General features: G+C 31.3%; 4 protein-coding genes and 1 pseudogene across 4 annotated transcripts; 2 read left to right on the forward strand and 3 right to left on the reverse strand.

Moving 5' to 3' along the window:
- Positions 1–6,172: 6,172 nt before the first annotated feature.
- Positions 6,173–9,280, reverse strand: LOC128387155 (unextended protein-like). The gene is made up of 2 exons (XM_053346330.1): positions 7,112–9,280; positions 6,173–7,019 (listed from the first exon to the last, which is right to left on the reverse strand). Exons 1-2 carry the CDS (start codon positions 9,096–9,098, stop codon positions 6,316–6,318), a joined length of 2,691 nt encoding a protein of 896 aa, XP_053202305.1. The 5' UTR covers positions 9,099–9,280; the 3' UTR covers positions 6,173–6,315.
- Positions 9,281–11,014: 1,734 nt separating this feature from the next.
- LOC128386972 (U24-ctenitoxin-Pn1a-like) lies at positions 11,015–12,236 on the forward strand. The gene is made up of 3 exons (XM_053346099.1): positions 11,015–11,023; positions 11,200–11,458; positions 11,541–12,236. The coding sequence occupies exons 1-3, from the start codon at positions 11,015–11,017 to the stop codon at positions 11,603–11,605; spliced, it is 333 nt and encodes a 110-aa protein (XP_053202074.1). The 3' UTR covers positions 11,606–12,236.
- Positions 12,237–12,502: 266 nt separating this feature from the next.
- LOC128387154 (multidrug resistance-associated protein 1-like) lies at positions 12,503–18,755 on the reverse strand (annotated as a pseudogene).
- Positions 18,756–19,211: 456 nt separating this feature from the next.
- Positions 19,212–21,402, forward strand: LOC128387159 (uncharacterized). The gene is made up of 2 exons (XM_053346334.1): positions 19,212–20,560; positions 20,793–21,402. Exons 1-2 carry the CDS (start codon positions 19,539–19,541, stop codon positions 21,340–21,342), a joined length of 1,572 nt encoding a protein of 523 aa, XP_053202309.1. The 5' UTR covers positions 19,212–19,538; the 3' UTR covers positions 21,343–21,402.
- Positions 21,403–21,770: 368 nt separating this feature from the next.
- On the reverse strand, positions 21,771–22,414 carry LOC128387164 (uncharacterized). Its single transcript, XM_053346340.1, has 2 exons — positions 22,246–22,414; positions 21,771–22,172 (listed from the first exon to the last, which is right to left on the reverse strand). Exons 1-2 carry the CDS (start codon positions 22,304–22,306, stop codon positions 21,844–21,846), a joined length of 390 nt encoding a protein of 129 aa, XP_053202315.1. The 5' UTR covers positions 22,307–22,414; the 3' UTR covers positions 21,771–21,843.
- Between the last annotated feature and the right edge of the window lie 561 nt (positions 22,415–22,975).

Genomic DNA, 22,975 nt, shown 5'->3' on the forward strand with positions numbered 1-22,975 from the left:
TCTGATCTCTCTCTCTCTCTCTCTCTTTCTCTCTCTCTTTCTCTCTCTTATCTTCCTTCCAACTATTATTCATCCAATATCATCATCATCATCAAAATCACTATCATCATGAAGTAATTTTTTAAACACAAACAAACAAACAAATAGATCAACAGTTATTATCAGTTACCGTTATTGCAAATTTAATTACAATTAACTTGAACAGCTAATTAATCTGGTAAAAAAAGATTACAAATTGATTATCATTTATCCGAATAGGGTGGTGATGATAATGATGATTAAGGTAGGATTATGATGGACGATCATTATCAATTGATGAAAAGTAAAAATAATTACCCAAAGAAAGTTAATTAACTTTGATTTAGAGGAAAATAGTAACTATTAATATTAATCAGAAGAAAAAAGTTTTATTAGTAGATTATCAATATTTACAGAAATTGTAAAAGTTTCACATGACCATTATTCATGAGATGGACCATGAAATCGTGTGGTCCAATAATTCAGGGGGATCCATAAACAGGTAGGTTACCCAAATGGTTCAATCACCAAAGGCAATACCTTGTCAGGTAAAAATTGCTCGGGGTATTTGGGATTGTGATTTAACTGGAAAAGTCTCAAAATAATTACTATTGATATCCTTGTGTGTTAACACTTTTAATTGTTATGATTTAACTAATTGTTTATTACTTGTTTTAATTGTTAACTTTCACCTTGAAATGTGAATTGTTGATTGTTGATTGTTGTTTGTGATTTCCAACCAATGGTCAATGCTGAGACTCGCCTTCATGGCAATCGAAATGACCATAACAATTTTTTCTTATTCTAAGCCAATCGAAAGTAAAATAATTACAGTTTCAGTTAATCTAATTTATCAGAAAGAAATTAACTAATGATAATGAGAGTGTATTATCATGATTAGCAGTTTAATGATCGATAAAAGATGATATTTAATTGATATTACCGATTTTTGATGTAATTCGACTGCTAAAAGGTATGAAATGTTAACAATTTAGAACCAAATTAGAACCGACAAGTTACAATTTCGGACTCGAATATTGTTTTATTATCATCATCTAATCACCGTAAACATATATATTTATATGATGCAAGTTTAATTATTTATTTAGTTTTCTGATTAAAATCTAAATCTCATCTCGATCCCTTTTCACTTTTTTTTAATATGATAATAATATTAACGGTAAAATAAGATGAAAAATCATCATCATCTTCATCAAATCATCTTTGATTCATATCAAAACAATCAGGTTTTAATTACCCGGGAGGATTATTAGAAAGTAGTATCATCATCACCAACAATCAACAATTATTAGGGTATTCCGATAAGTTGAATACTCTAACCATGTATACAAACTAGATGGATCGATTTTATCGTTAACTCGATTAACATAAATTATTGCCTGAGGCATAGAGAATCAAGATGGTGATCGATTTTGACACATAATTAGGTCAAAAAAACGCCTTATCTAGTCAGGAACATGGTTAGGAAACGGATATAGCAAATATCTTCAATAATTGTAACATTATTTCAGTTTCATCTCAGGTGAGGACAAAAAAAATCATGGAGAAAATTATCTGAAACTTTAATTGCTGTTGATTGTAATCAGATGACATGTTGAACATTTTGGATCCTCATCATATCAGAAACCAGAATCAACAACAACAACATCAGAAAATCAAATAACAATTAACTGAACAGCTAATTAATGGATATGAGAAGAGGAAAAAAAAAAGTTTACTTTTGGTGATAATTCAATCAGATTAAGGCGATGATGGTGATGATGATTAAGGTGGGATGATGATGGACGATTATCATCAATTGATGAAAAGTAAAAATAATTGGTCAAGATAATTAATATAAGTGTTATTTATAATTAAACATTAAGAGTAAATGATTAAAAAAAGGTTATCAATATGTTGATGATTGTTGAGCTACTTTCCAAACAATTAACTGATCATCAGATCGCTGTTGAAACCATAATCAGTTAATTAGTTGATAGTAAAAAAACAACATAATTTAATCATTTTTACAATTAAATTGTTAATGATTTAATTTTCTGCTTCTCATCATCTTTTCTTTCATTTTTTGATCTCTCATCTTCTTCTTTAATTGTAACAATTAACTTGCCAATCAAATTTTGATCATTTTCCTGGACAATATCAATCTGATTTTGATTTAATTGTTAACAAAGTGATTGAAATTGTTTCCTTGATTGTATTTTGTGTCTCTCTCATTACCAATAACAACAATTATTGATAAACCATTTTTAATTGTTGTGATATTGATTGATTTTGATTATCATGTTGATTAACTTCCTGATTAAATTGTGATCATGAATGATTACAATTAAAATCCAATGGATACTAAATGTAATTGTGTTGCATCATTGACAAAAAAGAGCACGAATTACATTAAACTATCCTTGATTTACTAAATTAAATTATTCTTATTACAATTAATTAAACAAGAAAACAAAAAGAAAATTAAAAATCAATGACCATCGATAAAATTTTTCTTTATTCTAATTAACGATTAATCCTTGATTGGTTTTGGGTTCTCACTGATTAATTGTTGTTAATTACACAGCCAACGATTATCCCTGAACAATTGGTTAATTACTGTGATCAATTTGTTTTATATCGATAACTAATTATCCTTGATTGTTTACCGTTGATTAAAAAATTACCATTCAAATTTAGTTTAAAATTAATAAAAAGGGAACAATTTTAATTACTTTGTGTTTTAAATCAGCAAAATTAATTATATTTAATTGCTAGGAAATTTGTATCAATAACAAAGTAACCACAGTGGTAATTAATTGATGATAACAATCAATGAACAATCAATAAGAGGTCATGTTAAAAAAACAACAACAATTAGTGAAAAAAAATGCAAATATTACAATTTGATTTGATTTGATTTGATTTGATTTGTATTAGCTGTTGACACTTGATTTTCAATCAATTTTTGACGCAACTAAATTAAATTGTTATCATCACAATCATAACAATTAAAATTCCTGATAAGGATATCGTGTTGATAGGAAATAATTAATATAATCTGAACGCCTTCAAGTTTTACTAAATGAAAACAGTTCGGTAAAAAGTTAAGTGTGATTACATTGATTTAAATTATTCAATACATTTCATCATAACAATTTAAACTTGATCAATGATCAGTAGGTTGATTGATCATTAAATCAAACAAAATAATCACAATAATAATCAGCAAGTATCAAGATGATGATCAACAACAAGGTGTATAAGCTTATTGGTGATATAATAAAAAGTCAGAAATTAAGAAACAAAAATGTTGACCATCAACATCAATCCAGTAATCAAGTTAATCATCATTTTCTGTTGATGAATAATTAAAATAATTTTTGGAAAATCAGATCGGAAGCTTGAAGAGTGAAAGTTTCGAGCAATAAAAATGATAATTTTGGGCCCACCTTGAGAGTTGGTGTTTTCTTTTCCTGGATTTCCTGAACTCGATGTGTAGACAAGAGAGATGAGGCCAAATTCAGGCCTTCATCTTGTTTTCATCTCCATCATCGTCATCATTATCATCCTGCTCTTAATCTTTTCGTTAATTCAATAAAGAGAGAGAGAGAGAGCGAATGATGAGAAATAAAAGTGACCATGATGAAAATCATGTTACCATACAACTTTCAAGGACTTTTTATCAAAGTTTCACGAAAAAGTGGCCTTTTAGATGAAGAAAGGGAAAGCAAGAGAGAGAGAGAGAGAGAGAGAGAGAGAGAGAGAGAGAGAGAGAGAGATAAACTCAGGTCAAAGTTGACTTCCCTTTAAGGCTCAATTAAGTTAGCATCATGTTCATTGATTGGCTCACCTTTGGGTAAGTACAGTTGTATTTGTGATTACAGTTATTATTATCACTGTAATTACTGTTAATTTCTGTTAACCATTTATAATTATCTCTAAATTGTTGCCCAACGATTAAGTAAACAAATAAATCAACATGTTGTTTTGTTTGGGTTTTTTTTCACCAGAAATCTTATCAACTAGAAGGGTCATAGGGTCAGCGTGATAAAGTCTTGGTCACTTTCACTGAGAATTCACCTTTTCTTTTCTTGGACATTTGATTTGACCACAAAGGGTGTCAATTGACCAATCAATCAAACTTTTCGCAATCAAATCGTTTTTTTCGCGGAAAAATTGAACAAATTTTTTGCTCAAAAAATGTGAATTGTTGTAGATTAGAATCAATAATCATTAATCCAATCTTTAAATTGGTCAACAATTAACCTCAAAATTAAGTGATTAAATATCTTGATACATATTTACCTGTACAATTGTTGTTTAAAATACAATGAAATCAAATTAGATCTAGAATAATAATCAAATCAAATATATATATGAGAAAACATTGCTTCTTAATCATCACCAACAATCAACTTTTAATTTCATTCAATTGTACAATCAAACCATGTTTTATTTTGTGTACAATTAAACAATTGATTAACAAAACAAACCCTATGAGTTATACAATAGGGTCAATTCATTCACTTGCTTTAATTGTAAATGATTAAATCTAATTGCGGAATCAGTAAACTTTTTTTCCCCTAAATTGTCATCAATCTTAAGGCACTTAACTGGATTAACAATATAATGAAAAAAGTAAACTTTTATTTAACAGATTAGTTCAATTTAATTATAATTGTTACTTTGATTAAATCATTTATTAAATTGATAGTGTTAATCAAGATGATGATTAAGATGATTAAATTGTTTGATTATTATTAAAATTAAGTATTATAACATAAATTGGACTTGACCTTTAATTTCATTGTTATATTGTTAGTTAATTGTTCTTGATTTAGTTACTAATATTGTTCAATTTTGTTAATTTAGTTTAAATTCTTGTACCTTTTATTGTTTGATTAACACACATACAAATATATTGATAACTTAATTGTGATCAGGAAAAAAAAAAGCTAATCAGACTGACCAATTTGATTGTGAATATAATTAAGATTAATCACAATTTATATACACACACAAAGGACCCAAAACTGATTAACAATTTAATCGTGAATATCAATATTAATTATGAGACCAATTTGAAGAGCAAGTTGAAATCTAATTTAATTTTTTCTTTCACAATTAAGGTTAATTTCTGATATGATTAAGTACAATTAAGAGACTTGTTAAGTTTGGAGTTGAAATGAGCAGAAATTTGAGTTTGAAAAAAAAGTAATGATGAAATTAATCCAATTAATTAGATTAATCATCGGGAATTAACTCAAAATCAACGTTGATCAACGTTGACAATTATCTGTTAAATTGTTGGTTAAATAAGTCACGATTTAAATGATGATTATGAAAAACAAAAAGTTTTATTCACTTCTAATAATGTAAATCAGTTAATCTGGTTCAAGATTAATTATGAGATTAGGTGATTATTTTGGTTGATTAGTTGATGGTTAATCATGAGAAGTACTTAATCTAAATCAAATGACTGAATATGAGATAATAAAAATTAATTGCTCACAAAATTGAATCCAAGCTTCATTATTAATAAATAGATTTAAACAGATACTGATAACAATTAATTAATTGTTAGTCTCCAAAACATTCAGATATAATACTGAATATTAATATTACAAAAAGTTAAGTTTACTAATTGTTTACTTAATCGTTTCCTGATTTATCAAATTTCACCAAAATCAATAGTCTCTTTTAACCAAATCAAAAATTATTGATAAATCACACAATTAATACTTGATCACAAACCATTAATCAATAATCTTGATAACTGGATTAACTAACCTTCAAGCAGGAATCAAGAAAATATAATAATCATAATCATAATTAATAGTTTAATTGGCAAGGTTAGTCAGTGAAATAATATCAATGTTCAATTATATTCAATACAATCAATCATTATCATCACTTGCATTTCTTTTAATATCATTAATCAAACAATTAAAGCAGCAATTAAATTGATTTCAATTTGGAATCAAATTTAAACAAAAACTTTACAGCTCCAACTGTCGCCATCTATAGTTAACATTTGAAACTTTTATCGTTCAAAAAAGTTAATCAAACTTTTTGATTTAATTTAATTATCTTATTATCAATATTTTAAATGAATGATGAAATGAAATTATCAATAAAATAAACTGTTAAATTGAATTTAAAATATTTATGATTAGGTGATTTAATTATGTAATTAATTTGGAGTAAATTTTCAATTCATTCATTGATAATAAAAGGTAATGACTATTAATAGACTTTAAATTGTAATTAAAATAATTTTGTTTATATGATTAATTAATTATCCATTTCAAATGATGGATTAATAAAACTATGGGAACTTGTTTGTTCAGTGGAAGTGTTAATTTTGAGATTGTTGTTTGATTGTTGAAGATCAACTTTTTCCGATTGTTGTTGTTGTTGTTGTTGCTGCTGATTGGGACTAATTGGATTAGGATTAGATAAAGATGATAAATCATTTGATGAATCGATTGCAGCAAATGATTGGGAGGCTGAGTTTGCCAAGGGAGGAAATGGAAATGATTTAGATGAAATGTTTGATGAGCCTCGATCCATTTGCGATGCTTTTAGTGCAGATAAATACAATTTCCGGGTTATCTTAAGGTAAGTTGTTGTTTGAACGATTTCAACAGTATAATCAGGTTTGTAGATAAAGTTTGATTCCAATGTTAATTCTGGATTAACGATCGTTAAATTGGTTGATGATGTTTGGGTTGGAATCGTAGTGGCAGTGATATTGGTTAATCCGGATGGTGAAGTCGCTGTTATTACAGTTGGTGTTACATTCATTGTTCCTGTATTGGTGTTACCTGTTGGTGTTGATGGAGGTAATACTTTGAGGGTATCAACACCGAAAGAGGTGAAAGGTCCACCATAAAAAGTTAATTGCTCTTTACCCGCTGTAACCTGAACTCGACCTTCAAGTATCATGACGAAATAATCGGCTGGTTTATCTCGAGTGTATATTTGGAAAAAAGGTTCTAAAAGAAAAGAGAAGGAGAGAGAGAGAGAAAGTTAATTAGTGTTGAATGAGTTGAGTTAATTACTAAATTTAGATTTTAAAAACACTAACCTTGATCATCGTTTTCTGGATCGTAAACATGGTGAAAGTAAATCGGTTGACTGAGAAGTCGACGCAAAATGGTTTCGGTGATGAATTGATTTGCAAAAGGTGAACAAGAGGACGAAAGAAATTGGTAGGTCGCTAGGACCATTTGAGGTGAGATCGCAGTGTTGTCTTGACAGTTACGAAGTGATGAGAAAACTGAGTTATCTCGTTCTGACGGACGAGGTCGACGTTGTTTCAATCGATTATCGGTAAAAACATCCGTCTCATCAACAATCTCTGTTTGAAGTATCTCCTCGATAACATCTTCCAAGGTTACAAGTCCAACAACCTCATAATAAGGATCAGTGTGTTCAGCATCATCACATAATCGACGGACAAAAGATAAATGTGATTTACCCTCTTTAAAAGCACCAAGTGCAATGTCCAATGTCGTATCTTCCCAGGTATAGATTAACGGATGCCGATAATACTCAATGACCGTAGTCAATGGCATATTGTCATCTGGATCAACGAAAGCCAGATCTTTAACATATAAAAGACCAACGATATTTCGCCGGTCATCTTTATAAATTGGAATTCGAGAGAATCCAGACTTTTCTATTTTCGAAACTACATCAAAATCAAGTCGAGTTGCAAGCGGCAACATGAACACATCTTCCAATGCAGTCATTATCTGACCAACGGTTTTCTTTTTAAGTTCCAGTGCTCCAGAGATAATGTTCACTTCGGCAGTTTCCAATTGGGAATAATCTCTCGTTATTCTGATAAACTCCATTAGACGTTCTCGATCATAAACTTGGCCGATTTCATCGCCAAGAACAACATCAAGTATCTTTGAGATGGGCCATGAAAGTGGTGCAGTTATAACCATGAACAGATAAGTTATCCAAATGGTTTTAGCACCAACGGCAAGACCATGACGGGAACAAATTGCTTGAGGCACAATATCACCAATAATGACGATTGAAAGTGTTGAAATGACGATAGCATAAAGTCCAGTGGTGAGTTGATCAAGTAAAACAGTTAAAGTTGAATTAATGGCCACATTTGATAGCAGAATGGTACAAAGTAGGAAATTACCCCGTTTTCGTAAAGGTTCAATGGTTCGTGCATAGCGTTTCTCAGCCTCATCTCCTTTCAATGCGATAACCCTAAGCTCATTTTTATCCAACGACATAAGTCCCAAATTAAGTCCAGCAAACAGGCCAGTTAGACAAAGTAGCAACATGATCAAAGCGACCTGAAGACCGAGTGGCAATAAACGTCCAGTCACTTGAAGCGATAAAAATGTTTCACTTCCTTGGTGAACCCAATCTCCAGGAAAAATGGTTGTTGATGATTTGATAACGGAATCGGAATATCTCATTGTTTTAACAGTTGATTTGATTAATTGATTAGTAATTGTTGTTCTATTGTTTCCTTTTATTTTGGAATCGATTGACCGCATTTTCGAGTAAACATTTTCATCGACAGATTTTATCGCACTTTTCTCAGTATTGAAATTTCCCTTCTGATTGGGTAGCGGATTTTTGGCACAAATGTAAAGGGTGTCCGATGTTTTCGGCCATTTCACCTTGACCAATACCATTGTTGAGGTTATGTAAGTGATTGGTATCGGATCGAAACGGGATAAATCATTACAATTGGTTGAAGCGGCTGAAGGTATTCGGGTTAAAGCAATCAGGGTACTATTGGTGAAATTGGAACCAAATAGTCGGATTGACGTTTTGGTATCCGCGTAGATAATATTGATACCAAGTGAGTCCACTCGAGCTCGATCATTTTCAACATGTAGTCCAGTTATATAAGGTCCAAGAGGAACAGTGGACACTGATGGTGACACTTGTAACACTGAAGGTGAATACCTTTGATTATAAACAGTTAATGGTGACGATTTTGATGGTGAAATTGGTGAGGATGAAAGTGAAGGTGAAAACAACAAGTATATTAAGCTAATTAGTAAACAATTAGAAGGTAAATTTATATTCATGTTAATAAAAAAGTTAAGGATGAGGATTGAAGTGGTTGAAGATGATGGTTAGGATGAGGATGATGAGGATGATTAATTGTTGTTGTTGTTGTTAATAATAATTTCCAATGTGCTTTAATAATTTTAATTGTACAAATAATCAGTATCATTTTTTTTTCCTCTCAACTCAATTGTATTATTTTCATCTACTAATCAATTTTTTTACTGTTATTTTTACCTTTTATCTTTATCCTCTCTTTCTCTGTCTCTGTCTCTGTCTCTCTTTGTCATCCATGTCTCTTTCTTTTCCTCTGTCTCTTACATATCTTTCTCTTTCTTGCTCATCCTCATCTCTTTTAATCAATTTTTACCGTTTAATTATCAGACCAATAGCACCAAACAATCTTAGTCAATTGATTATCAATTGAAAACAAATACTTATGATTAAGATTAAAGATTAAAGAGAAATCATCTCTCTGAAACAAGTTGATTAACTAATTGCGGAAAAAAAGTGATTAACCATTTTTATTATTGTTAATCAATTTCTTGATTTACTTAAGTTATTAAGATTCAAATTGGAATCAACTTTGATCATGACTTATGTTAATTATTATCATTTGAGATAAATTGATTGTTAATTATTCTCAATGATTGACTTGGGCAAGTTTTGATCAATCTTTTAATCATTAAACAATCAACTGTAGTTAAGTGTGTGTGTGTATATATTTTTACAATTATCATTATATTAGTTGATTTATTTATTTGTTCATTAATAACTGTTGATTGTTTCATACAATATGTACTTAATTGCTGGAGGTAATTAATCGCTGATGATCAGTAGCAATAAGAAAGCCAATATAATGAGAATGATTAATAAAAATTGATATCATTTCAATGTTATTAAGGATCAATTCTTAATCCATGAAAATTAATTAGGTGAATACAATTATCAGGACTAATTAGTAGGGGAATTGACAAGTTGGATTAACTTTGATTAATAATTACATTGATAATAAAATTATAAGAAATTGGGATTAATCAAGTTATTACATATGAATTCATTTCCAGTAATTAGTTAGGTATCGGTAATTTAGATGATTAATAATTAATTACACAATTGACTTTTGTATTAATATTTAACAATTAGTGACACCTTTCTGTTAATTATGAGTCAAATTGATTAATCATTGATTTATCTAAGATGGTTATTTAATAAACAATTAAAGGTATTGATTATGATAATTGTATTAGTTATAATTTGTCATCAACAATAAATAAATGATTAATTATTATTACAATTTATTTGTATTACAATTAAATTAGATTAGAATGAATCAGCTGATTGTTGCTAAATTGTGTTACTTCATCTCGGAAAATGTACAAATTGTAACGTTATTAATCAATTATTGATTGTGACACAAATTGATGATCTAATTACTTGAAAGTTGATCACTAAATATTTAACTCAATTCTAATTGTAACGATTAGGATATGATTCGACTAAAAATTTAAATCTGATTTGAGACAACAAAATGATCAAACTAAAGATTTGAATACAATTTGAATTACTGAATAGTTAATTGTTTGTCCATCGTATCAAATGTTTAGTAAACAATTTAAATACGATATTGTTTCTTATTGTTGACTGTTGGTTGTTGATTGTTGATAACCTAAATTAATTATCGTCGCTTGATATAAACAATTTACTCGTCTAGTCTATAGATGGCTCTGGGAATCAATTTCTCTCGAGGTTAATCAACTTGATTGTGTTAATTAAATGTTTACCATTGAAGTAATTGTCTTTATCACTTGACAATCCAAGTCTTTAATATGAATATATTTGACATTGAGTTTACCAATTTAAATTTAAAAATGTTCAATTAAACTGTGATCTTTTTAACAACCAAATCAACTGGACAACAATTCAACTAATCATCATGAGCTCAGTAAATCGGGTTAATTGTGAAGACAATGTAATGATCACAATTCGGAATCGTGATAAGGAGTTTAAACTTGATCGGGGTCGTTTATGTTCATCGATACCTTATTTTAGTAAAATGTTTTCGGGTCAATTTCTGGAATCGACAACATCTCAAGTTAATCTGAACCTTTGTGAACGAAGCTTAGAAATGATCATGAATTATATTTCAAGCGATTTCATTTGTATCGATTTTACCGATCACCGATTTCTCGATTGATTCCCGAATGTCGACCTGATGGTAAATTCGCTTCCTTTCAATGTCATGGTGCAGCTGTTGGAGGTGGAAAATTCTATCAATGTTGGGACCCAGAGGGGAACATCATCCGAGGTCCATTAAAGAAGGTCAAGGCTTGTGGTTGTATTCTCCAAAGGCACCAATTGACCAATGAAAGACCTCGACGTAAGTTTCATTTCCTATCACTCTAGTGCATTTTCTACGTATTATTTAAATAAATTTTCCTACCATGATTTTCGTTGATTAGGAATTGGAGCTTTTATTCCTGCATGTGAGGAATCTGTTCACTTCAAGAAACACCAATGTCATTGATCAACTGAACACCGTTGGTGTGCCCAAGTAGAGAACCCAAATTTTTTTTGTTTTTTTAAATTTGAATCGATTGTGATCATCAAATGACCTTGAAACCGTATCCTAACAAAATAATCCGAATGACCTTGATATTTTAATATGACAATTGAGTATGGCCTAAACTACCATAACTCGAGTCTTGGGTCTGAACACTCATAAACAAATCAATCCACCGAAAGCACAATCCTCTAATTCACAACGTCAATTTTACCCAATCTGCTCCTGAATCCGTTGATTGGCGAACATCAATCGTCACAAAGGTCAAAGATCAAGGTCAATATGGTTCATGTTGTAATTGCGGTTTAACGGATTACGTCAAATCCAACAAAGGAGATGAAAAACCTTTTCTCCAAGCTGTCGCAAAAGGAGTTGTTTCCGTTGCGGTAGATGCTAAACCTTTCCAACTCCATGAGCAAGTTTCGTTTTAGAACTTCAGAACAGTCAGAAAGCAACAGGTTTTTTGCCCTTGTCAAATAAATAATAATATAACTATTCAATCGTTTTATTCAGTTCTGGAATCCTTAACTCTCGATCACGTGATCCTGAGAATCTTGACCATGGTGTCACTGCTGTTGGATATGGAGTCGACAATGGAACTCTCTATTGGATCGTCAAGAATTCATGGGGCGAAGAAAGTCACATTCGAGTCATTCGAGATAAAAACATGTGTGGTATCGCTGAATCCGCTTCATACCCTGTAGTTTAATAAACTCGATCAAACTTGTTAAATTTTTGATTTTCAACAGTGAAGTTGACATTAGGCAAATCAACCTGTTGCTATGAGTTAATTGTCAATTGATAACTGAAAGTGATTATTAAACTTCATTTTTAAGAGTAAAAAGTTTTTTACTTTTTATTCCTGAGCAATCGATTCAATTGTGTTTGATTTAATCATTACAACAGAGTAAGATACCAATCTCACCTGTTGATTACTGATAGAGATGATAATGATGATGAATAAATAAATACAAATAGAAATTAAATTGATTGTATCAATTATCAAGAGACAAGATTAGCCTCTTTAGCTAATGAATAGAATATTGATTGTTTGTTTTCTAATAAAACTTTTGGCTCATCAAATTCCACGATTTGACCTCGATCCAAAACCATCACTCGATCAGAATCTAATATTGTATTCAAACGATGAGCGATCGTTAATATTGTACAATCTTTAAATTCTGTTCTGATTGTTTTCTGAATCAATGAATCCGTTTCCAAATCGATCGCTGCAGTTGCTTCATCCAGAACTATTGCAAAGAATGAGAGAGAAATAAAAAAATAAGAATGAAAAAGAACAAATAAAAGAAGAGAAAAACTCACATAGAATCTTTGGTTTCTTAAGTAAAGCTCTTGCTAAACACAACAATTGTCTCTGTCCAACACTAAGATTTTTTCCTTCCTCAGCTATTTGGTAATTAAGACCTTGACCAGTATTATTAACGAATTGTTTGAGATGAGCATGAGACAATGCATCCCAAATATCATTGTCTGAATAACAATCAAATGGATCCAAGTTGAATCTCAAGGTTCCACCAAAAAGGACTGGATCTTGAGGGATAATTGCAAGACGAGATCTCAATGGATGCAAAGGTAATTCGCTGATATTAAGACCATCAATCGAAATCGATCCTCCTGATCCTTCAATTAATCTAAACAATGACAGAGTAACTGTCGATTTACCAGCTCCAGTTCGACCAACAATTCCAATCTTTTCCAATCCTTTGATTTCTCCTGAAATTCCTTTTAAAATCAATTCGGTTCCTTCTCGATATCGAGTTTCATATTTATCGAATTTAATTGATCCTTTTGATGGCCAATCTTCAGGTGGCATAACTTTACCTTCATACCAATCAGCTTCACTTTTTAATTTACAATATTCCATAATACGTTCAACAGCAACAATGTTTGTTTCTAAATCAGAAGCCATTCGAACGAGCCAGTTAAGTGAGCCTGTTATACTGAGAGCGTATGTAACAGCGAGACCAACAGCACCGGGATCGAGAGATCCGCGGGAAAGAACTGCGAAAATAGCAGTTGATAGAATCATAAGACTTCCACATAATTCTAGTCTGATACTTAACCAACGATCGGCGACAATACTTGGAAAGAGACACGAAAGGTTGCGATCAAGTTTATGAGCTGATTCCTGAATAAATCTCTCGGAGACTTTAAAAGCCCGAATAGTACTAACTCCATTTAATGTTTCTCCGAAGTGTGAATAAATCGGTGATCGAGTGACCGATTCGAGTCTTTGGAGTTGACGAGATGACGACACATAAATGCGTTGGATAAAAATATAAACTATTGTGATTGGAACCAGAGTAATGATGAACAAAGGAGTATTGATACAGATAATGACACAAGAGGAAATCACGTCCAAAAGGCACGAAATCCACGAACTATAACAAATAAGAAGAATAACAATGAGAATGAATATGAAAATGTACAGATAATTATGCATCTTCGATTGCTATTTACTTTAAGACCATCGGTAATCCCGTATCGATCACACTAATATCTTTAGAGAATCTATTAACGATTCGACCGATCGGGTTGGTGTCAAAAAACGACATCGGCAATTGGAATACTTTATGTGAAAGATTTCGATGAAATCCGATAGATGCTCGAAATGCACCACTTATAAGAAACCAAGACCCGATGAAAGTAAAGAGACCTATGGTAAGAAAGCAGAATAAAATAATTGCAACAATTGTTTGAATAGTTACTTTTGGTTACCATTCATAAATCCCAAGAAACTGTAAACTCCAAGTCTCATTTCGGTGCTGGACAGAGTAACATTCTGAGTTGTCGAGTCACTTGACCATTTGGCCAACCAAATATCTGATCCTAATTGGAATCCATTTGAAATTCCATGACTTAAAACGATAAGTGATGTCCAGAGGATAGAAACCATTCCAAAGTATTCGAAGTAAACTGACCATTTGACTTTGCCAGTTTCTGATTCTTCATTTTCTATCAATTTTGTTTTATTGATATTCTCTTCATTAGATAGCTTGACACTATATTCTTTATCAACTGGTTTATCGTTAGTTGATTCTTCATGTAGTTCATTATCTTTTTCGACTACTTGATTAGTAAATTGTTCAACGAGATCACAAAACTCTCCTTTAGCTTCCATCAATTGTTTGTATGTTCCATTCTCGGTAATCACACCATTAGTTAGAACATAAATACTGTCGACTTTGGATAAAAGATCCAACTTGTTGGTCACTAAAACTCGAGTTTTATTCTTTAAGATTCCAGTCTTTGAGCTCAGAACTTTTTTGAAAATATGTTGAGCTACATGAGCATCGACAGCACTTAATGGATCATCTAAAATGAACAGATTAGAATCACTGTAACAAGCTCGAGCAAGACTAACTCGTTGTTTCTGTCCACCCGAAAGGTTAATTCCTTTCTCGCCGATTTCCGTTTCATCTCCTCCAGGTAAATAAGCGATATCAGGTTCTAATGCACAGGCAGAAATTACCTGATTATATTTACTTTCATCGAATGGATAACCAAATAAGATGTTGTTTTTCAATGAAGTATTTTGAATCCATGCTTGTTGAGCGACATAAGCGATTGAATATTTGCCATTGATATTAATTCGTCCTGATATTTTCTCCATCTCTCCGAGAATCGCACTTAACAATGAACTTTTACCACTACCAACAGAACCAACAATCGCTACAAACGAACCAGGTTTCACTTGCATGTTGATCTTTTGTAATGTCGGAATTTCTTTTGCCAAAGATTCGAGGTTAGTGCTCAATTTATCTTTTTTGATGCGAGAAAAAAAGTTTTTCTTCCCTCTATTTTTGTTATCTTCTTGTTTTTTCTTGTTCCATTTGAAGTAACCATTTTCAATTGAGATCTCATAAACTTCTTTGTTTCTCGTTACATAAGGATCAAGATCTTCGTAGCTAAGAAATTTGTTGATTCTCCTTATAGATATGGAAGTCTAAATGAAGAAATGAAAGTGATTGGAATTGTGTTAGAAATAATAAAATATAGTAATATAAACGGGAAAAGTTCTAAACAATTCGAGTACTAACCATGACGAAATACGACAAAAGTTCGGGTAGCATAGATAAAGGAAATTGGAGTAGATGGAATAGCGAAAGAGAAACGAATGCTTTTTCTGCTGTTAATGATTCTTTTTGAATCAATACATAAGCGGCGAAAGTGGCCACCGAAACCATCATTGGAGAGCAGAGCCACAGAAACGCACTGAAGTTTTCCAAGTAGCTCAATCTTCTCAAGTGACCCAACTCTTTCTTTCGTAATTCATTGACGATCTTTAGAAATGAATTTTCCCAAGCATAAAACTTAATAATCTTTATCCCGCTCAAAATTTCATTCATGAACTTTACTCTTTCATCTATTTGCCCCATGAGATTTTCTTGAAACTTTTGACACCAATGAACAGTCGCTCCATTGATCGGCATCATCAGCACCATCACACCAAGACCAAACAAAGAAGAATATCCTAATTCAACATAAAGAAACCAAATAGCCAGAAGAATTTGCAAAGGCGCTGACCAAATTAGATTGAGATCAGGGAGTAGATTCAGAAATCGTTGAGTATCGACGGAAATGAGATTAACAACTTCTCCCGAAGTCACTTTTTTGTTCGCTTTGTCACTAAGATTCAGCGATTTCTTGTAAATTGCCGCAGTCAAAGTTGAAGTTAATCTCATACCAAGAAGATTCATGCTATAATAATAGCAATTGACGAAAATGGTCTGAGCAAATGAGATGATGAACATTGCGAATGCAATTAAGAATCCATGCCAAATAGGTTCACTTGATTGGTTGTCTATGAATGCAAGCAGTAACCTTTGATGTAAATGAAACATTAATTGAGTGTCAACTTGAGATAAAGTTTATCTTTTTGCATAATTACTTCAATAATTGTGGCGTAACAAATGAAAGTACGTCTTCAACTAATTTGAAAAAAGCTCCACTCATGAAATATGCACCATAAACTTTGATTAGAATCGGGACTATGTTCACTTTAAGCTTAAAGGTCTGGTTGGTTTGTGATGATGAGATATTTGTATCATCGTTAATTCTGGATAATCTTTTTTGTTTTTCAACCTGTTGATGCAATTTCGTATCAAAAGCCCCAATGAGATTTTCTGTTTTCAAATCATCTCGAAGCTCCCACAAGTCTTTAGTAGTCAAAGAAGTTCTCCAACCCAAAAGGGCCATTTTGTTGAACCACGAGAATAAAACGGTACTTGGAAAAGAAGCTTCGTTTTCTGGACTATACTTCTTACTGGATATGTTGTCTTTTTCGATCAATTCATGTTCATCGATTGGTAATTTTACTTTATCAGCAAAAGAAGTTATGATAAGTAGAAAGAGATTAGACACGAAAAAGATATTCATCAAAATGACCTCTGTCCCAGTGTATTCGGAAGCATCGACCCAAGTCGAATAAGCGATTAGAAAAGTACAAATTGTTTGTAGAAAAAAGTAAATCCATATGATGGCACTTGTGTGAATACCACGCAAACGATGGTAATGGAATAAGAGACTGACCAATGTCTATGAGAAGATATAAAGACAATCAAAATGATAAATTAATGACTCGAATAAAAGATTATTGATAATAAATAAAAGGATTTAAAGTCAGATTGAGTTATGAAATATTTGATACTCAAAAGGGCTCTGGACCTATGGTACATCTATTGATAAATAATCAAAGATAAGTCTTGAAATTGAAACTATGATTTACGCGGTTAATCTTGGCTTAATTGTTGAAACGAACTGTCTTTTAACTAATCAAACAAAAGAACTCTGAAGTTCAGAGTCTGAACATTTGACAAGATGAACTTTTCTATCATCTAAATTGATATTTAAATACAGTGATAGATAATGAAAATTTAGATTTTAATCAATTTTATTGATTTTAAGTTGATTCGAAGTAGCTAAGTTACTTAAAAACAAAGCAAGTATAAACCGGCTAAGTGACTGCAGGCTATAGCCTCTCGATTCCAAAGGCGGCTATCAGCTAGCTGCTGTTCACTCCCTTCGGTATCTAAACCACTTGATAACTCGGCGGGAGTTGCTGAGAAAAACTGTAATAAACATGAAAAAATGGTTGAAAACTGATAAATGTAATTAGTTAATAGACATACTATTTCTCTCAGGAGAAATAAGTGAAGAAATTGCATCATGTCAATCAGGTTAATGTTAACAGATTAAAAGTCGGTGTGGAAATTGAGATTAATAACAATTGAAAATGAAACATTGATTACTTACGAATGAGATAATATTAGTTGAGGAAGAGTAAAAATCAGCAGCAACTGATGGATTAGATGAATTGAAATATCTGTAGATTATGTTGACTAATTGTAAACCATTTATGAGGATATTTAATGTGGATAAAATTAATCTGCATGTGTTAATCCAGTTCCAAGGAATCAATTGTTCCGTATTTTAATTGTTCGTCTAATTTCATAGATGCAAAGTAACCAAAGGAAACAAGTTGGTAACCAATTGAGAATCGTAGTGTGAAAACATCGAGACAATTTAGGAACATTTGAATTCCAAGTTGAATTAACATCCTACAAGAATAAATAATAACATCAAATAAGAAATCAGAAAAAAACAAGTTCAATGAAATCAGTAAATCGATATTCAGTCATTTTAATTCAGATTTTTCATTGAACTGCATGGTGATTCAGTGATTCTTCATAATTTTCGTCAAAACAAGACTTGGACTTTTTTCGGTTCCACTGACGTTAATTTTTCGGTGGCCTCTCTTGGCCACATTTTTTTCTACTATGGGTAAATTAACACCCCACGAGCTCAATTCTGCGATTGATAAACTCTAAAGTTACTACTCTATTTCTCTAACGGGAATCTGTAAGTGGACAACCTAACGAATGAACCAATATTTTGGTGAGAAACCTAAAAGTGGAAACAGTTACCAACTTACCCATAGAATTGATTCACCACAAATTGATTCCAATTGGATGATTGAATTAAGATTAAGATTCATATTGATTGAAGAGTTAACTCAACAAAATAATGATTATGACGAAAATTGATCCAGAAAATAATTTGATTTAATATAAAAATAGAATTAACAAAATAAAAGGTTAACTGTTTGAAAACAATTGTTCAATTACAGAAATTGAGAAAAAGTTTGGACTTTGAAGTTACGCCGGTGTAAGCTGGCGAGTAAGCTACCTGAAGCATCACCGGCTTCAGTGAACAGCTTAGTCAACTTAAGAGCTCTAGAAAGTTTATTGAAAAGATTCATCTTTTTCACATGATCAATGGCCTCAGACATTGCGGCCTTTGGAGTAAGACTACATTACTGATTTTAATTATCGATATATTAATAATATCGAAAGAGAAAAAGGCAAAGTAATTGAACTGGTAAGAGGAAAAGAAAAAGTTGGAAACAAATTAGCGCAAACAATTGGGATATGATTCGACTAAAAATTTAAATCTGATTTGAGACAACAAAATGATCAAACTAAAGATTTGAATACAATTTGAATTACTGAATAGTTAATTGTTTGTCCATCGTATCAAATGTTTAGTAAACAATTTAAATACGATATTGTTTCTTATTGTTGACTGTTGGTTGTTGATTGTTGATAACCTAAATTAATTATCGTCGCTTGATATAAACAATTTACTCGTCTAGTCTATAGATGGCTCTGGGAATCAATTTCTCTCGAGGTTAATCAACTTGATTGTGTTAATTAAATGTTTACCATTGAAGTAATTGTCTTTATCACTTGACAATCCAAGTCTTTAATATGAATATATTTGACATTGAGTTTACCGATTTAAATTTAAAAATGTTCAATTAAACTGTGATCTTTTTAACAATCAAATCAACTGGACAACAATTCAACTAATCATCATGAGCTCAGTAAATCGGGTTAATTGTGAAGACAATGTAATGATCACAATTCGGAATCGTGATAAGGAGTTTAAACTTGATCGGGGTCGTTTATGTTCATCGATACCTTATTTTAGTAAAATGTTTTCGGGTCAATTTCTGGAATCGACAACATCTCAAGTTAATCTGAACCTTTGTGAACGAAGCTTAGAAATGATCATGAATTATATTTCAAGCGATTTCATTTGTATCGATTTCACCAATGTTATCTCATTGTACGCTACTTGTGATTACTTAATGATGGACAATTTGTTAGCTGAGTGTTACAACTTTTTCTATGAAAATTTTAACATTGAACATTTACCAGAGATTTTCGATACAATCAAACCAACATCTAAATTGATAACTTTCTCACAATTAAATAACTTCATTTCTAGAAACTTCCTCAGAATCAGTGAGATGAAAGTTTTTCAACGTTTCTCATTTGAAACTGTTATGCAAATTTTAAAACGCGATCTAAATATTGACAATGAAATTCGAGTCTCCAACGCAATCGAAACATGGGTCCAATATGATGAAGAAAATCGTGTCAAGCATTTACCCTCATTGATTAAATTAGTTCGTTGGAAATTATTACCAGAAGAACAATTCGAATCAATCAAATCGAAACCTTTGTTCGAACCATTTAAATGTTCAATCAACGAGATGAGAAAATCGAACCAATACAATCAACCTGATGAAAGTCGATTGGGTTCAAACTGTTTAGTTGTTGTTTTCGAAGTCGATCCAAAAAAAATTGGAATCAATGTTCAAATCGATCAGTCCCCTTGGATTTTTATCGGTACTTTTACAATGGATAAGAACCTTTCTCTTAACCTTATTACCGATGAAACCATGATCGATATTATTTACGATTCTGGACGAAAAGGACTTAGAATCGATTTGATTGGGAGAAAGTTCAATTACCACCAAATGACCGGAACACCGACATCTTATTATCGACAATTGTATCGATACATTTTATCAGCTAATGAACCTAAATGGTAAGAATTGATTATCTTATCAACTTTGATCTTGATTTCCGTTTCCTTTTTCGCCAACAATAATAATAATAATCTTTTCTGTCAACATTTGTCAAGATAATAATCAACAATAACCTAATTGATGAGGCCCATAAGTCAACGACCCGTCAATTAAATTCAAGTTTCCTCATTATAATTTAACTAATTATGTTTCCATATTATTATTTTGTTTTTCCTATTTATTAATTTGCAGCTTAAAACGTTATCTTATTCAAATGAAAGGAGTCCCGATCACATATGACGAATCATATTTCAGTCGGTCAGTTGATGGTCACATTGATCAAAATTCATCATTTACTTCAATCGGCTACCTGAGTTCCTATGGTGTAAACAATTCCTACATTTATATACCTTGTAGTGACCTGAAAAATTGGTCCAATCGGATTGAGAACGGAAAAATTGATGATCGAGTTCATGTCTCAATGATTGATGATAACTTTTACATTATAACCAATGAACTTACATTTTACCGTTATAATCAAGAGACAAACTCATGCTTAACATTAACATCTTTCAAAGATTGGACTCCATCTTTTAATGATCTACAATTAACTTCAGATCAATTGAAAAGATCAATCTTATTACTTGATCGATCGTCAAAGCAAATATATCGTCACAATGAGTCAAACAATGAATGGACAATTTTACAGAAAATTGTAACTTCTCATAATTTGATTACATTAACTTCAATTTTTATTCAACAATCAACTGTTTCTAATTTGCTAGCATCCAGACTCAAATGAATTTCAATAAAAAGTCAACAAATAAACTGACAAAAAAAGTAAATATTAACTTGAAACTTACTAATACTTTCAACGAATTCAAATTAACCGGGAAACTTCAAATCGTTCACAATGTGATCCATTATTTAATTGTAAGAAAGTTAGCAATTTAGACGTTGGTTTGATTGTATCGAAAATCTTTTACTAAAATATGGTATCGGTGGACATAAACGACCCGATCAAGTTTGCACTCCTTATCATTAGTGCAAAGGTTAATGTCGTGGCCTCTAGTATACGATGCCAATCCCGACAATCCAGTTCCTCTAAAATATGATATTATTAATTGACAGTTTACATTGTAATACGTCAAGTTGTAAAGGTTAATCGCTGGGTCTTAAAAGCCGCCCTGTTTGCCGACTGATCAACAATAGTTTAAAGCAAATTTATCATTATGTTTGTTGATTTTTTTTATTTTGACATTAAAACCGAGGAAAGTTATTCTTATTGGATCAATTAATTGGTTTAATTTTTCGGTTTGTTATAAATCACCATAAGAGGTTTGTAAATAAGGTTTTCGGCCAGTTCAGCAACATTATGTTCAAGAGTCTTCGATGGACTGAATCCTGGTAACTTGAAGAGCTTGAGAGCATCGGTGACAATATTGTTGACAGTATCGTTCAATGAGACATGTCCCATGGCTTCGGGATTCCAATCAGCTTCCACTGATTTTTTGACAACATTTATCAGATTTTCTTGAAGAGTAGCTGAATTATCCCAATTGGTTATATTTTTCTCAACGTTCTTTATGAAATCTAAAGATTGATAAACCATATCCACAAATGGACCAGATACTTTGAGATTCGAACAACAAAACAAGAAATTAGTTAACTGTTTGTAAAGTAATTAAATAGTATCAATATTTACCTTGTTTACCGTTGATCGATGAAACACAGAAAAGAGCAATTAAGAAAAGAGAAGCTTTCATATTGATTAAGTTCTTATGGCGAATTCAAGTTCCAAATGGGTTTCAACTGTTTAACTAATAATATTGAGAGACTTTCAACGATTTCTCTTTTATAGTTAATCCAATTTGATCACTAAGAATGATAAGATTGATTAGCAATAATAATTCATTAACTAGCGACGAGTTCAATCAAATTACAAGGTCAAAATATTAGATATTTCAATGATATCGTGTAACCATAATAACTGTGATTCCAAGACAACTAAAAGGATATCAATTTATCGATATCATGTGAAAATAGCGTATGTCTCTCCTGTTATTATGTATTAATAGTTAAATCAGTTTAAATGGAACTAATCTTGTTTTGCTAATTGTTTTCCGTATCAAAGAATTGATAAAGTTAATCATCTAACTGATAGAGAATTTCTTAGAAATTAGCTATTGTTTTCCAAGACTTTCTCATTTCAATGAGAATCAGTTAACGGAAAAAATAATAATAAGTTGGACCAAGCAGAGTTGGGGGAATTTATTTTTGATTTTTGACTTTTGATTAGATTAATTGTTCGATTTTCTCTATCGATGATGATATTTAAATTAATAATGAACTATCAGAAATTATGCCCAGTCCGAAGAATGTGATAAGTTTTATAATCTTTAAAAAGATTCTTTCAGAACGAAGTAAATTGATTC

This window comes from Panonychus citri, unplaced genomic scaffold (genome assembly GCF_014898815.1).
Source record: "Panonychus citri isolate SS breed McGregor unplaced genomic scaffold, ASM1489881v1 Contig00077, whole genome shotgun sequence".
NCBI classification, from domain to species: domain Eukaryota; kingdom Metazoa; phylum Arthropoda; class Arachnida; order Trombidiformes; family Tetranychidae; genus Panonychus; species Panonychus citri.